This window comes from Lepidothrix coronata, unplaced genomic scaffold, assembly GCF_001604755.1.
Source record: "Lepidothrix coronata isolate B3197 unplaced genomic scaffold, Lepidothrix_coronata-1.0 Scaffold30, whole genome shotgun sequence".
NCBI lineage: Eukaryota > Metazoa > Chordata > Aves > Passeriformes > Pipridae > Lepidothrix > Lepidothrix coronata.
This window is the reverse complement of record NW_016690210.1, coordinates 1,456,115-1,473,145: the sequence shown is the minus strand read 5'-3', so window position 1 is coordinate 1,473,145 and position 17,031 is coordinate 1,456,115. Positions and strand designations below refer to the sequence as shown.

General features: G+C 44.2%; 1 protein-coding gene across 1 annotated transcript in view; it reads right to left on the bottom strand.

The window, feature by feature from the left end:
- BACE2 (beta-site APP-cleaving enzyme 2) overlaps positions 1-17,031 on the bottom strand; it is a 52,676-nt gene that overhangs the window by 19,666 nt on the left and 15,979 nt on the right. Inside the window, exon 6 of the mRNA XM_017810870.1 lies at positions 6,678-6,766. Coding sequence (XP_017666359.1) covers positions 6,678-6,766 — 89 coding nt within the window. The remainder of the gene's footprint in view (positions 1-6,677; positions 6,767-17,031) is intronic.

Genomic DNA, 17,031 nt, shown 5'->3' with positions numbered 1-17,031 from the left:
GATATTTTTATCAACCCAGCTTTAATCTAACATCTGCTCTGACAGAAACATCCACATGAAGTGGCTTCACACCCCCCTGCACCTGAGCTCACCAGCACAAAATCCGTGTGATTTTGCCTGTTATGGGGAATAACCTTTAGATGGCAACACAGACAAGTTCCATCCATTCAAATGCCTTATCCTGAGGGACAATTTGGCCACGTGGAACACGCAATTGACTCTTCTCCTGGAAAAGGGAGGAAGAGAAGCCAGGCTCTAACCCAAAGTGGGTTTTGATACTCCCAAGACCTAACCCTTCAAGGGTTAACATCCCAGACAACAGAAATACATGAGATAATATTTCAAAAGGCATGAATTCCAGAGGTAGTTACTACCCGTGTCTGGTTATTCCTACTGCTGTTTTACTTGCTGTGTAATTCTGCAATTGTATGATACACAAAGGAACATCTCTGCTCAGGCTGGGCCTTCAGAACACCTCTGTGATACTGGCAGTACATTTTATAAATCAAAACAGAGTCTGGATAATTAGTGTAATAAGAGAAGCTGGGAGGGCAGGAAATGAAAGGGAAAACACAGGGTTCTTCGTGTAGAAAAGTGTCTGGCCAGGCAAGAGAAGAGGAAACATCTGAAATCAGAGAGAAAACTGAGTGCTGGGAGAATAAAGTGAAGCAAATCTGCAAATACAGAAGGTGTGTGACTGGCAACAGCAGCAGCACACAGCTCTTGTTCCATAAGCAGTGACAGCCTGATGGATGAGCTGTGGGCCAGGACACAGAAAGAATGGGCTCATGAACTTTCCTGTGGAAAGGCAGGACAAGTCACCTCCTCATCCTTTGTGCCTCGGCTTTCCCACCTGTAGAAATGGATATGAAGATGCTCATCTCATTTGTAAACCTCACAAATATCACATTAAAGATAAGACCCTATTATTTCCTTCAAGGAGCAAAATACCTAGCATGGGAAGGGATCTCACATAATTCTTGTGGCAGTAAATTATATTCTGTTCTGCAAAACCACTTCCTGCTCCATCTTCTTGCCTGTAATCAGCCACTCTGATTTTTTCACCTTTCCACCTCACTGATCTAAAGGAAGAAATCTTCTTTAGAGGTCAAAACTAGAGACTTGTTGTAATTCATGGGCTGAGTGTTTTAAAACAAACAGACAGCACAAAAAAAGGAGAAAAATTACAAACAAGCTGTTTTGGCTGTGATAAGAAAGAAGAAATTCAACTCTTCCAGCAGAACAGAGTGCAACTTAGCCAGAGGCAAGGGAAAAGGTCTCCTAGACCATGGTGCTGTAGTGACCCTACTCCCTTCTCTCTCCCTTTCCCATTTTTTATCTTCCCTCCAGAGCAGCCAACAGAAACATGGCCTTCAAACCTCAAATGGATCTCAAGCCTCAGCAGTGGTTAATTTTCTCTTGCAGAGTTACTCCTCATTACTGGCATATAGCATTGAACAAAACAAATAAGGAAATAAATGAAATGACCAAAATGTTATTTCTCATGCCATGATTCCTCTGAAGGAAGCTCAACGTTGCAACAGCAAATCCACTACATGCAGGAAGCCCTGCTTAACACCCACCTTGCCAAACAACTTTAGGACAAAGCAAATGTGAAAACATAACATAAATTATTGATTTTTAACCAAGAAGTCCCATCTAATTTGCAGGGCTTCTGGAAGAAGCTTATAATTCACCCCGAACCACAAGCTGTACAGTGTACACAACCAAACTCAGAGCATCACACTGCAAGGCAGTTTATTTTGCTTGCTGGTATATAACCGATTGTATTACCTCAATTTATTGCCTTTATTTTTCTTACCTCCCTATCTCTTGAAAAGATCGACTCTTGAGCAGCTTGCTCCTGAACCTTCACATGGTGAGGCAGTAGTTCTCACACTGAAATAAAACTGGATGCTGTTGCTGAATACTGAAAGCCCTGGGTATGTCATGTTGACATATTGCTGCAGAGCCATCACAGATAAGTTGGGTTCAACTGTAAAAACCCCTTTATATGTCTGCTTAAGTATCTCTTTTATCATAAGTAGTGTATTCAACAAAACTACTTGTTATTTTGAGCAGCATGAGAAACAAGCACCGTGATTTCTTTTCAGTTCAGGACAAATTGGGCTGTTTCGCAAAACCTTATACATCGTGGTGACTTATAGAGCATGATTATCACAGCAAACTCAGAACTTTTCACAGCAAAGTTTTGTCAGAGCCACTCAAAAGCCCAAGTTGTAAAAGAGTTCATGATAACAGCTTTACTCAATTTGTACAGAAAAAGGCAGATAATTAAACTGCAGAGTTATACGACACAGATTATACGATACATGACATCATTTAATGAGCTGGTTCTAAAATTGCTCCAGGAGGGCTCTTTCTGAAAAACACACCCTCTGGGTCCTTTGAAACAAAGATAATGCCTTTCCTATGCACCCTCCTCAATTTCAGTCAAAAAAACCTCATGCATTCCATTTCAGATTATGATCATCGGAATAAAATTAAACTAAGAGCGTGGCATCAGGAAATCCAGACCCATCACTCTCTTTCTCCAACACGACATTAATATTCTAATAAGCACACATCTATAAATCAGCCCCATTAACCTAACAAATTACTAATCTTCTTCAACTTGCAGCTTATGACTTCGGAAGCCACTCCATGACAATACAGGGAAAAACTGCAGGATCGATTACCAGACAAGAAGAAACCTCTTTATCTAATTTTGAAGTGTTCCACCTAGTGTGGAAGGAAAGTGCCCATAGGTCACTTTACTCATTTACACATGGGTAAAGGTCACTCTTGGGTGTGCACCATCTGTGCAAAATCATGACAACCAGGTGTGCGGGTTTGGGCTGGGCTAGAGTTAACTTTTTTCACAGTAGCTAGTACAGGGCTGTTTTTTGGGTTTGTGCTGAAAACAGTGTTGAATATAGAGATGTTTTTGTTATTGCTGGGCAGCTCTTGCACAGAGTTGAGGCCTTTTCTGCCCCTCACCCCATCCCACCATTGAGCAGGTTGGGTGTGCATGAGAATTTGGGAGGGGACACAGCCAGGACAGCTGACCCCAACTAACCGAAGGGATATTCCACACCATATGGTGTCATGGCCAGTATAAAAAGAGGGGGGAAGAAGGAGCTAGACATTCAGGGTTATGGTGTTTGCCTTGCCAAGTCACTGTCATGGGTGTGGGTGCCCTGCTTTTCTGAGGATGGCTGAACACCTGCCTGCCCACGGGAAGTGGTGAATGGATTCCAAGTTCTGCTTTGCTTGTCCATGTGGCTTTTGCTTTACCTGTTAAACTGCCTCTTTCTCAACCCATGAGTTTTCTCACTTTTACCCTTCTGATTCTCTCCCCAGTCCCAGTGGTGTGGGAATGGCAGAGGGGCTGTGTGGGGCTTAGTTGCCATCTGGGGTTAAACCACAACAGCAGGGAAGGTAATCCAACTACTGGGAAAGGTTATCTTAAGGTCAATCTCAAAAAGAGAGGAGCAGCAGAGACCAAGGAACTAGAGGTCACTGGGCTTCACCCCAAGTCACAAAACATCTCAGAGAACAACCTCCTGGGATCAGTTCCCAAGTACCTGAAGGACAAGAAGGGAATCATGGATACTCAAGGAGGAATTCACAGTCATTTCACACCTGACCAATCCCACTGCCTTCTACAGTGAGATGACTGGCTACACAGATGAGGAGAACACAGTGGCTGTAGCACATCTGGACTTCAGTCAGGCTTTTGACAGCATCTCTCATGGCATTCCCACTTAGAGGCTGAGGATGTGGGGCCGAATAAACTGACCACTGTGTGGCTTGAAGATGGACTAGGCCACTTGGCCCAAAGGACAGTGACCATTGGCTCGACACCCAGGGATTGTGAGTGGGGGAAACACTGTTCAACAGCCTGGAGGAAAAGAGACTCAGAGGAGACCTTTTCACTCTCTACAACTACCTGAAAGGAGGTTGCAGCCAGGTGGGAGTCCTTATCTTCTCCCAGGCAACCAGTGACAGGATGAGAGGACCTAACCTCAGGCTGTGTCGGGGAGGTCAGGCTGGACATTGGGAGGAATTTCTTCATGGAAAGGGTTGTTAAACATTGGAAGGGGCTGCCCAGGGAGGTGGTGGAGCCCCCATCCCTGAAGGTGTCCAAGGAATGACTGGACATGGCACTCAGGTGCTCTGGGCTGGGTGACAAGGTGGGGATTGGGCACAGGGTGGATTCAATAACCTTGAAGGTCTTTTCCAACCTAAGTGATTCTGTGAATATCTTAATCAAGAACCCACATGATGCACAGACAGCACACTCAGTAGATTTGCACAGACACTACATTAAAGGGAGAAGTTGACATGCTGAATGTCAGAGCTTGAATCCAAAGGAACCTTGAAAAATAGGAAGACTGAGCCAACAGAAACCTTGTGGCATTGAACAAGGAGAAGCCCAAAGCTTTGTAGCTGAGAGAAAACAACTCCATGCATCAGGACAGACTGGGAAGCAACTGAAAAGGGGCTCAAAATGATTTGGGGTGATGGTGGACACTGGGCTGGATAAGAGCCAACACCGTAAGTCGCTCCGTGCATGCAGCGAAGTCCAGACCAGGCCACATTTGGAGGGCCAGGACAACACATCCAAGGAAAATGCTCTCCCAGTGTGGTCAGCACAGGTGAGACCACACCTGGAACAGACTGTGGACAGCTGTGGGAACCCAGTTCAACAGGGATCTGGCACAAGAGGGACTGGCAGAGCGTTACCAGGCAGGTCAGGGTCCACAAACACAGGACCCGTGATGAGGAGCTGAGAGGAGCTGGGCTTTGGTTTTGCAGACAAGAGGCTGAGGGCAGATCCCACAGCAGCTCGTGACAACTTGAAACACAGAAAGATGACACAGCCAGACCTTTCTCTGCACAAGGGCAACGCCCACTAGTTACATTTTGTGAGGTTGAGGCTGGACAACAGGAAATATTTCCTCCATGGGAGAGTGTGGCCCAGCACTGGAGCACAGTGCCCAGGGAGAGCACGGATTCTCCATCCTCAGAGGTTTACAGGGTTTGGCTGGACTCAGCCATGGCTAACCTGATCTAGTGACAGCTCCACCTTATTTGGGATATGTGCGAGGTGACCCACAGAGGTTTCCTGCAACTGGCATTTTTGAAACATCTGATTTCATCGGGGCAAGGATCCCTCCAGGATGACATTTATTTAAATGTATTTAAAATACTTAAAATGCAAGAAGCATGGTGTAGTCAGGTTCAAGCATGCTAACAGCTGCACTTTATTCTGAGCACACTGTAGTACTCCATCAATCCAACACAAACCAGAAACTCTTATTGCAATTGCTCTGGACTGTAATGTCTTGAGTTTGAATAATATTGCAAAACATCCTTAACTAACTCTTCAGGGCCTAAATGTCAAGGTTTCGTTATTAACTTTATATCAGAGTTCTCAAAACACAGTGTACACTGAGAACACTGATCAGAGACTGTAACCTTCAAGTGATTTCACAGCCTTTCTCAACACACAACCTTTACTGTAGCTGTTTCTAATGGTTTATGGTTCTTATGAGAGAGGCCTTGTCCTTCCAGTCTCAATAACATCAATTAAGAGAAAAGGGGGAAGGAATGTTTGTGCTTTAAATTCTTTGCAATTAAGTTTCCTCTAGGACTACATATGGAAGAGGATATCTGGCATAGAAAACTCTGCAGTAGTGCAGAAATAGCTTTTAAGTGCAAATTCTTGACTTTCCAGACCTGTAGTATATCAGAACGAGATGTGAAATATCTCCATTAATAGGATATATGACAGGAGGTAAGGCTATTCTAGTAAGGAGCATGGAAATAATGGATTTCCCTCCAGCTCATCTTATTGGAAAAAAAGTGCAAAACCCCATGTTAAAGTACATAATGAGGTAATGGGAATGGTGATACTCTCCAGCCTCCCAGCCTTCCAAGTATTTTCATCCATATGCTTCAGCTAAACATAGACACTGCGTTTTGGAGAAGTTTACCTGAAATAATTGAACCTAGAGAAGGGCAGAAAGGAAGGAAGAAAAGAGGAAGAGTGATTCAGACAGACAAAGCTGTGCTTGGCTGTGATTAATGTCAGCTTATGCTAAACACAGTAAATTTAGTGCATAACAAGCACCAAAACCAACAAAATTGTATTTTATAAATAACAAGATTCATCAAGGTCTGTCTAGATCATTAACTGATTGAGGCCCTTGAGCCAAAATAAACAACAAATTAGGTTTTGACTAACTAATTTTGCTTTTGGAAGTGATGTCAAGTAAACAGATACGATTAATTTAATTAATTTAACTTAATTAATTTTTGTTTTCGAACAAAGGCAAAGTATATTTAAACTTTTAATTCCTTCCAAGACTATTCAGAGAAGAAATTGGCTGGAACTGGTGTGGTTCTCTGCAGATAATTTTTACCCTGTAGTCGTCTTCCTTTTTCTCCAGCTCTAAGCAGTGCTGTGCTCAGAGCTCAGCTGTGCTGAAGTCACTGGGACTGCTCATGGTGTCAGGCAGGACTTTGCACCAGGCAAGGCCAAAATTCCCAGTCAGGCAACTAACATCCCACTCTCACGGGATGTTAGTTAAACTGCCTTTTCATTCTCTCTTGCGTGGAGGAACCAGAATCTAAAAGACACCTCAACCCAGCACAGAACAGGTACTTACAGCTCAGCATCGAAGTAGGAGGTGACATCAGGATCAGGCACACCTGCCACTGCAAAATTACTGCTCCCAGTGTCAACCAGAATATTTAACTGCCAAAACAAAGCAACAAAAAAGAAATAAAAAAAAGGAGAGGTGATTTGCATATCCAATTAAACAAACAAACAAAAAATCCCATTACTGTTTCTGTCTAAACTACCTTCAGTTTAAAAGATCATGATGAACATTGCCCTGAAAAATAGATTTAGAGTCACTTCTGTGGGGAAAGATAATGTTGCTGCAGGCCCTTCAAAACAGCTGATCATGCTGAAGTGCTTTAAAATAGTCATGTTCCTGGAAGGGGGGAAACTTGCCAAGCCCATATTCGCACAGCAGATGAATTCCTGATCATCTCAGATTTCTTTTTTGGCCCAACCCATGCGTCTCAAAAACTCATCCGGGACACAAGCTGAATTATGTACTGCTCAAAGCACTGTTTGCCTTAGAGCTTATGAGATTTCTAAGTAGGGACTGAGTGCAGGTCTAGGACAGAAATAAGGAGAAGCACGAAGGTGCCTCGTGTCTTGGAAAACATAGGGAACGATGCCCAGTTTGTCCTCAGCAGCAACAACCTCCCACAGCCTTCACCACCTTTACACAGAAGGATGGTGGAGTTATAAACGCCGTGAAAAACACTGATTGAAAGGTGGCCTAAGAGTGGGCCACTTGTTGGTTAATCAGGAGGGTGATTTAGGGCTAAAATTGCCTCACAAAACCACAGGGACAAAACGAGGTGCCTCCTTTCCCCATTTGGCTTAGGTAACCAGGCTGGTTCACCACAGCTTGTGCTAATACAAAGCTGAAGGAAACAGCAGCCAGATGCAGGATCGCTTCTTTCAGTGGAACCAAGAAACTACATTAGATGTAGTGTCATTAGATGATAATTTAAGTCAGTCAGTCAGAGACTGTACTGCTACTGAAAGCAACAGTCACACTTTTTCCCTGCTCTTGGCTGGGTGCTTCCCAGAGCTTGTTGGCATATCCATGAGACTGTGATGCAAATCAGAGCAGATTCCTCACCTAAGATACAAAAAAAAAAGGCAATCTGCCATATCAGGCAGCTACTCAAAAAGAGGTGGTTGGAGCAGATACTAGAAGAGGGTGATTGCCCCTTTTGGTGACAGTGTGGTCTCAGATCAGCTTAAAGCAATTGTGAAATGACACCCTAGGCAGCAGGGAACACCTGCTCCCCAGAAAAATATTAAGGAATTAAGAATTTTCCTACAGGAGGGAGTGAGATGTGAAGACTTGGCTGCTCGTGATTTAAAGACAGCTCGAATCAGCCTCTTTGTCAGCCCTCAGCACTCCTCAAAAAGTGAGGCAGCTTGAGATCTAGCATGGAAAGGGGATGTGGGAAGGGTAAGAGAGAACCATCAGGGAAACAAGCTTAGTGTTGACAAAAGAAGTGGAGAAACACAGCTGAGCTCAGAAATGAGAGTAAAGACAAAGGAGGATAAAGCATTTGGAGAAGATACGCTGAATCTTTCTTTATTAAGCCTAAGACTGAGCACAGACAACAAAGTGTGAGTCAGTGTTCAAAAACATCTTTGGTTCATTCATGGAGTGGGAGGGAGGAGACGGTTCCCCTTGTTTTACCTACTTAATATAGTATGGAACTGAGGAGCTCTGAAATTAAAACATGAACACAAAACCAACTAGTAAGTTGTGGGAATCCCTTCTAAACTTCATTCACACATTGGTATTCCCAGTCCTAATCATGCAGAAATTTTAAGACTAAAAAGAAACCAACCTACAACCTCAGTCAGGTGCCTCACTGCAGCCCAGATTTTAGATTAAGCAAAGACAATACATTAAAATTTATTTTGCAACCCCACAAGGTAGACAGAGACATTTCAAAACAAAAGAACATCTACAAGTTCACCTGGGTCCAGAAGCTGAGGCTTTAAAAGAAAATAAGAACCTCTGAGGGCATGGTTTGCAAAAAAACCCCAAAGTTTGCTACATACTTCGTTTCGATGATATCAAAAGCCTAGCATTTGTTAAACTACCTAACAAAGTACAAACTATTCATTTCGCCCCCCCTCGCCTTCTCTGGGATAGAAATCATATTAAAAATAAATAACAAAGAGCAGCTACAATGTGTGCATCCATCAGGACCGACAAAATTTGCCTCAAAGGGGTGCTGCAGGGCTTAAATTAATTAGGCTTCCTGAGGCAGTCTGTGATGCTTGAGTAATGGGCATTATACATCAACTGTGTAAATATATGTAGGTGTTGCCCCAGCCTCAGGAATATGCATGGCACCATACACGGAGGAGGACTTGGGGGAAAAAAAAATCCCCAACAAAATATGACACGTATGAAAGATATTTTACCCCCACACCTTAAATACAATGTTATCACCACAGAATTCACAAATCACTGGAAGAAAAGGGCAGATTTACTACCCACAGTACAGGGCGAGTCAACATTTCCAAAAGAAAATAGATATCTCCCACGAAAAAAAAAAAAAAAGGGGAAAACACAAAGCTGGCTAACCAGGCAAGCGCCAGCCCACTCGGACACAGCAGCGCTCACATGACAGATCCCTATTGAGCCTGACATTCCCTATCCGCATGTTTGTGCTTAATGAGATGCAGGCGGCCAGGGCAGACACTGATTTATTGTAGTCCTCACAATAGCGCCAGTGATTAGCAGCTCATTTTGGGGTGGGTATAACTTACTGAGTTCTCTTTCTCTCCCGGCTACCCTTCGGGTCTGCATTTCCTTTAGTGCCTTCACATCTCATTAGGAGCCACTTTCATGTTGTCACCACTGGAGCCTTCTTTATTCCGTGGGGCTGCTGGGGGAGCTTCAGGCGAGCTCTGGGGTGTCACAAGGTGGCCACTGAAGGAGCCACGGCCCAGGGCTGCCCATCCTGCCTCAACTCGATCAAAGATCCACAGCAGCCCCACTGAGAAGGTCTTGGGGCTGTTGGTGTGTGAGACGCTGGACGTGAGCTGGCTCTGGTAACCCAGAACCGCCCCCCATGCCCTGGGCTGCATCACAAGCAGCGTGGGCAGCAGATGAGGGGGGGATTCTGCTCCTCTGCCCCACTCTGGTGAGACCCCACCTGCAGAGCTGCCTCCAGCTCTGGGGAATAGCACAGGAAGGACATGGAGCTGTTGGAGTGAGTCCAGAGGAGGCACCAAGATGATCAGAGGGATGGAGCAGCTCTGCTGGGAGGAAAGGCTGGGAGAGCTGGGATTGTTCAGTCTGGAGAAGAGAAAACTTCAGGGTAACCCAACTGCAGCCTTCCAGTACCTGAAGGGAGCCGAGCAGAAAGAGGGAGGGACACTATTTACAAGGTCCTGTAGTGACAGCACAAGGGGGAATGGCTTCAAACTGAAATAGAGTGGCTTTAGATTAGATATTAGAAAAAATTCTTTCTTGTGAGGGTGGTGAGACAATGGCACAGGTTGCCCAGAGAAGCTGGGGCTGCCCCATCCCTGGAAGTGTTCAAAACCAAGCTAGATGTGGCTCTGAGCAACCTGGTCTAGTGGGAGGTGTCCCTGCCCATGGCAGCAGGGCTTGGAACAAGATGATCCTTTCCAACCCAAACTACTGCATGATTCTGTGGTCTTCAGAGGGCAACCCTGCTCTCTCTCAAAAGATGAAGCCAAACACACTGTGTGTTCACTCCCCAGCCACTGCCCTCTGCCCAGCTTACTAACGAAAACAGAAATCCACGGCACCTCCACCTGATTCCCTGAGCAATCCGCTGTGACAGCTGGAGAGTGGCCAAATCTCTCTGTGCCTTTACCTTTCTCCCACAGGGATACAAGACCCTGATGCTGAGGCAGAACCAGCAGTGGTGGCATCACCCTCTCCAGCTGCCCCAGAGACGGTGACTCGGAGCTCTCACAGGCAGGCGGAGCAGCTTCCTTGAGTTTATTTTGGCAATCGAGTGAATCACTTCCTGTCACTCAGAGCTCATTATTTAGTGATCTCCCCGTTTTGTCAAAGACTGTCAGACAAAGCCAGGTTTTGAAAAGGCCAAGACGTGGCTGAACAAGGCTATAAAGGCAAAACTGCACAAAGTCTGCTGATCGATCACATGCCCAGCCTTAAAACCGATGAAACCCTACTTTCCTTTTGCTTTCAGAGGCACAGAAGCAAAGCCTCGTTGTTTCGGCTTTTCTTTTATTTATTTATTTATTTATTTTATTTTTGTGGTTTCCAAGTTCAATTTCAGACCCACATGGCAGACACTAAGAGCAAATGCAATAGGCTGTTTTTTCCCCCTGAAGGTCACCTTTACCACAGCCGTGGGACATAAAACCTGCACCTAGTAAAGCACCTGGAGATTATTCTGCTGGATGCATTTCCTATGTGGAAACAGTGTTGTTATTATTAATAGGAGGTTCATAAAGATCCCTGTTATAGACTAAGCTAGACAGGAACATCCACCTCTGCCATGACAAACTTACAGACAGAATCTGACACTCCATCTATATGCCATTAAGTTGTGGTTATAAAAAGAAACAAATCCAAACCTGTTTACTGAAAGTCACAAACACTGAAAGTAGAAGTCTCTTCGGTCATGCATTTTACATTTTTTTCTACTCTGAAGGGGTAGGAACACTAAAAAAAAACCCCACCCAGTTGTAATGATTTTTTTCAGCTGGAAATCAAACACACTGTCAGTACTTCAAGGATCCCTCAAACTTGCCAGTGCTTGATTCAGCTCCAACATCAAATAGCACCTTCTGTATGCTTATCCCACTTCAATAATTTAACTTGCCACTACGTCTTTAATATTTTTTAAGCCTTCCGTTGCTGAGTGCTGTGTTTTGATATCAGAAAACAAAAAGTAATTGCCTATTCACGTGTCATCTTTATTTCATTCAGCCAAGCTTTGGCTGCCTGCGTTCAGGCACCTGCCCTATCTGATACAGCAGGTGATGTCAATGTGACGACATCAACGCCAGCCTAGGCATTACGTATGCATCATTTAACTGCAATTTGCAGTTATCCACCATGCATTCAGAAAGTTATTTCCCTCACATTTTCAAGGAAAATTGATAAAACGTAGCAATCTTTCAATTTCTGTCGCATAGAGGTAGCTCGCATCCCTCGGCAGACAAACCTCGCCCCTGTTCTGATACACCCCCTTGCTCAACTGCACAGAAGTTTCGCTTCCCTGGTTTACTTTGAGGTTGGGAGTTTTTGGTAACTTTCAGAAAAAATATACAAAGCAAATCCCACAGGCTACAAGGGCAAAATGCATTTCTTCGAAGCAGCTCTCTGCATGTTTTAGCATACGCAGCCTTTTCCAGGTGTGGAATCCTAGGGCTTGCATGCAACCCTGTCCCACTGCAGCTTTTGATGTGACTCCTTGGGCAACCCACACTGATAGTCTTCATTAGAGGACTGGCCCATGGAAAAATCCACCACAGTTTTTTTTTTTTTTTCCCAGCTTAATGGGTCTGATCCCTTTTGGTCAATAATAAAGTTTCACCACTGGACAGACTACAGTTTCTACAACTACTTGAAAGGAGGTTGTAGCGAGGTGGATCTTAATCTCCTTTCCCAGGTAACAAGTGACAGGACGAGAGGAAATAGCCTCAAGTTGCACCAGGGAAGGTTTAGATTGGATATTAGGAAAAAATTTTTCTTGGAAAGTGTTGAAAAGCGTTGGACCAGACTGCCTGAGGAAGTGCTGGAGTCACCATGCAAGGAATTGTTTAAAACATATGTGGATATGGCACTTGAGGACATCGTTTGGTGGTGAACACGGTGGTGGTGCTGGGTTGATGGTTGGACTTGATGATCTTACAAGTTTTTTCCAACCTTAACATTTCTGTGACTCTATGAAGAAACCAGATTGCAAAAATATATTTGGCTCTTCATCCCTGCTTCAGCTGAAGCATAGGGGGTGGGGAAAAAAAAAAAAGGAGTAAGATTTGCACAGAGAGGGTCATAAATACAATAATCAATCTCATTCAACCTTACATTTACTCTGGGGTTCAGTCAAAACCTTAATAACAGACAACTGATAGTTTCCACTGCATAAGCCAGCAGAGCAAAGCAGCTGACTATGTAAGAATTCATAGAATCATTGAATGGCTCAAAATCTCATTCCAGCCCCCCTGCCATCAGCAGGGACACCTTCCACTAGCCCAAGTTGCTCCAAGCCCCATCCAACCTGGCCTTGAACACTTTCAAGGATGGGGCAGCCACAGCTTCTCTGGGCAACCTGTGCCAGGGCCTCACCACCCTCATAGTAAAGAATTTCTTCCTAATATCTAATCTAAACCTACTCTTTTATAATGACATCTCTTTTCATGATGAAAACGATAAGCCATCACGCCTTCCCTGGGATTTTAACTTGACCCAAGGGCACTCCTTTCTTTTCCCTTCTCTCCCATCCCCGGTAAAGAAAGAGATGGTTCCACACCAGTAACATTCATCTGCCATTCAAAATCTTGTCTTGCTGTGCTTTCATCATTTCTCCCAAAGTACACACTTAAAACAGGGCTTATAATCCTACTCTGCTTCACGGAGATTGCCACACAGTGAACCATCACAAAGTAAAAAAGTTTTTATCCCCATGTAGAGACCAGTAATAGGAAGCACCACACCACCTGCTCATGAGCTGCTGCCACACAACACAATGTACTGGCTTAGTAGGAGTCCACCCCATCTAACCCCTGAGCTTGTACCATCTCTTAACTCGCTCTCTTTCTTATTTTGTCCCACACATAATAAACCCTCCAGAAAATAATCTGCTAGACAGTGCTTAAAAAAAGGTGCAAAGCAGCACTGTGTTTCTTGTTAGGGATTAGCAGCTAGAAATCATTTGGGTAACAGCCCTTCTTTTTCAAGCTGGTTAATAGATAGGAAAATTAGTTGCCAATTTAAATGCCGCCTCATTTAACACAACGATTCCTAATTACATTATCAGCCCATCTGGCAAGAATTGCTTACAACCATCACACAGAAAAGAAAACAGTAGAAACTATATCCTGTGTTTGCCCACAGTTATTACGTGTTATTATTGGCACTGACTGTCAGTCAGGTTATTTCAGCAATTTGTTTCGACAAATTAGTAATGTTACAACATACAGAGGCTTTTTAAGCACTGCAGGATTTTTTCCTCTGTGTTACTTGGAATTAACATTTACAGCCTAGTTTCTATTAAAAAAAAAAATCAGAAAGCTAGGCTTTAATATAGATTCTTCATCTGCTCTTCTTATGATGCAGAAATAAAACCACTTTAAAAGATGAGTTAGAAGAATCTTTGGAACTTTTCTAGATGTAGAGGTCTGCAAAGTCAGACATAAACTTAAAAAACATCCACAGTGACACATTTCTGCTTGCAGAATAACACGTATTTTGCTGGAAAGGTAAGCTTGAAAAGAAAAAGAAAGCAAAGCTTCTTGGACTAGGGGCAGGGATGGGACTCTCCCATTTTTCCCTGCTTGTAAGCAGTCCCTGGACCAGAGCAGCCCAGCAGCACTTCACAGAATGGCTCAGGTTGAAGACACCTCTGGAGGTCATCTGGTCCAGCCCCAAATGCTCAAGCAGGCTCAGCTAGTGTAGGATGCCCAGGACCACCACATCCAGACAGCTTCTGAAAGTCTCCAAGGATGGAAACTCCACCACCTCTCTGTGGGCAACCTGTGCCAGTGCTTGGTCACCCTCACAGTAAAAACGTGTTTTTCCATATGTTTAGAGGGAACCTCCTGTGTTTTGCAGTTTGTGCCCTCTGCCTCTGGTCTTGTCACTGCCACCTCTGAAAAGAGCCTGGATCTGTCCTCTTCACACCCTCCCTTTAGATGTTTATGTACAGTGATGAGATTCCCCTGAGCCTTCTCTTCTCCGGGCCAAACAGTCCCAGCTTTCCCAGCCTTTCCTCATGCAAGAGGTGCTCCAGTCCCTTAAATGTCTTCATGGCCCTTTCTTTGCTTTCTGTCTTGTACTGGGGAGCCCAGAGCTGGAGACAGGACTCCAGGTTTGGCCTCACCAGTGCTGAGTAGAGGAATCCAGAACACAACCCAGCTCTCTGGCTGAGAACTGCACAGCCACTGGTGGTGGTGGAGGAACACCTCACCTAAAGCCAAATGACTCTCTGCACTTTGATGGTGTCACACTCTACCTTTGAGGAGGAGGAGGAAGAGTGCAGGCCCACATGTTATGCCAAGTCTGGGAGAAGTAGTTCCAGTGTTGCCCTGAGTGAGGTCACCTCACCAGAGAAAACAGACCTATCTGCTCCTACCTCCAAAAAAAACCCCTCCCACGGTCATAAGAAGGGTTTAACCACACAGCCAAGACAAGAGAGGCATTGTGAGAAGGAAAAATGAATGGAGATTGATTATTTTCTGATGATGTTTGTTCAGCAGGTGGTGCCCACGTTTCGCTGCAACATCGCACTGGAGAGGCAAAGGAAGGTGACTTGTTGCTGCATGAAAACGTGGGCAAACCAGAAGGTCAAGTTTATCACAAGGGTAATTCCTGCCCTCACAACAGCAGAAGCTTTTCACAGAAACTGGTGTGTTTGTAGGTTGGGGAGTTAGAAGGAAAACAAGTGGCAAGTGGAGGTTCTTCAGGGCAGCAGCAGCAGAACGAGCTCACCAGAGAGTTTGGCTCTTGCTGTCATTCCCCTCATCCAGCTGCTGTCAGGACCTGGAATTTGACCCCATATCTACAGTACCTTCATATTCACTCCCTCCCTCAACCACCTAAAACAGTCAGCTATTCCTGGACATTCTCACTGGGCCCAGCAGAAGACCAAGAGTCTTTCACCCTCAATCCCTTCATGATCTGCACTGCCAGACTGGGAGGAACACTTTTCTTTCTCTCTGAAAAGCAATAATCTCTTTCTTGGCCAGAAGATTACAAAGTACTATCTGGATTAGCCAATCTATCCGTGCTTAAGAGCACTGCATGCTTCTGTAGTGGAGATTTGTATAAAAACACAAATGCTAAAATGACAGATTGCTCAGAAGTATAAACTTGCTAAACTAAATTGTGAGTTGAAATATGAGCATCTGACTCTGGGACTGATGAATAGTCATTTTGAGGAGAAATATTACAGGAAGTGCTTTATATATATTATCATTTTGACAATAAGGGAAGGCTATTATGGTTTAAAGACAAAAAAAAATAGTCAGCCAATCAATCCTGGGAACAAAACAAAATACCTATTCTTCATTTTCACGCTCTCCTTTCTGCCAATGCCTTTGGTTCCCTAAACATTAGCATTCTTTCTGCACATGCCGTCTCATGTGCTATCTTATTTTTCAGGCTGAAATTTATTTGCTGTGTCCAGATTTATCATACAACACATCCATCCTATTCATGCTATATGAACATGCTTTGCTGTTGAACATGAGCTATTACTTGCTTATCTTAGAGCTGTGTGAATTGTAGCAATTTTGTCCCATTACCTTTTCAGAAAAGATTAACCTTTCTTCCTCTTTTTTATTCCCCCCCCCCAGATACAAGTTCCTCTCCCATATCACAACCTATAGCAAACAGAAAACTAGGTGTGTGTGAAGCAATCCCCTAGTTCACATAAACCAGCTACAGCTGAAATCATGCCCTGCTCTAGGCACCGGGTTTTAAGGAAAATCTAGACTAGTTAAAGTTCAGTAACAACAATAAGCTAGAGGTCTAGCAAAACCTCACCTGTAAATAACCATTGACAGGCTTGAACTGGTTTGAGAAGCCTGAGGAAAACACTGATAGTCTTTTAACAGACACAGGATTGCCACAGAGACACCCTGAGAGCCAGATCTTTCAGGAAGAAGGGGTTGCATGCAAGCCAACAGGTACCTTCATCAGCCTCTCCCAGGGCAGCCAGCAGTGCACGTTAACCACGAGTGGACTGTTAGTTGTTGCTCAAGGGCTCAAGAATTTGAGTGAGGAAATTCTATATATTTGCTATACTTATACTACAGACTTTCTTGAATGGAAAGATTAATGAGTGCCTGGATAAATGGAGGATTAAAAAACCCCCACAAACACACTCTGAAATTCAAGAATGAATGCAGGAGACGTCAGCTATTCGCAGTTAAGTGCACACAAAGCTCTTGTTAAACCCCAAAGCCTGTTTCCACCTGTTACTAGGTGTAAAGGAATTAAATTCATCAATTTTCTGCTAATTACAGTACAGCACTGATGAGACAGGGAGACTGTGAGCCGAATGCCACTGGGAGCAACTCTAACTGCAAGACTCATGAGGAATCCCAGTGCCCACGCAGCCTGGGTTTAGAGATAGGCTACGTCTAAGCTCTGGGCTGTGTCCTAAATTAGTAAACACCTCATTCAGAGCTCACCCCGCCCTCCCTAGAGAACACAGTGGCCAGAGGTG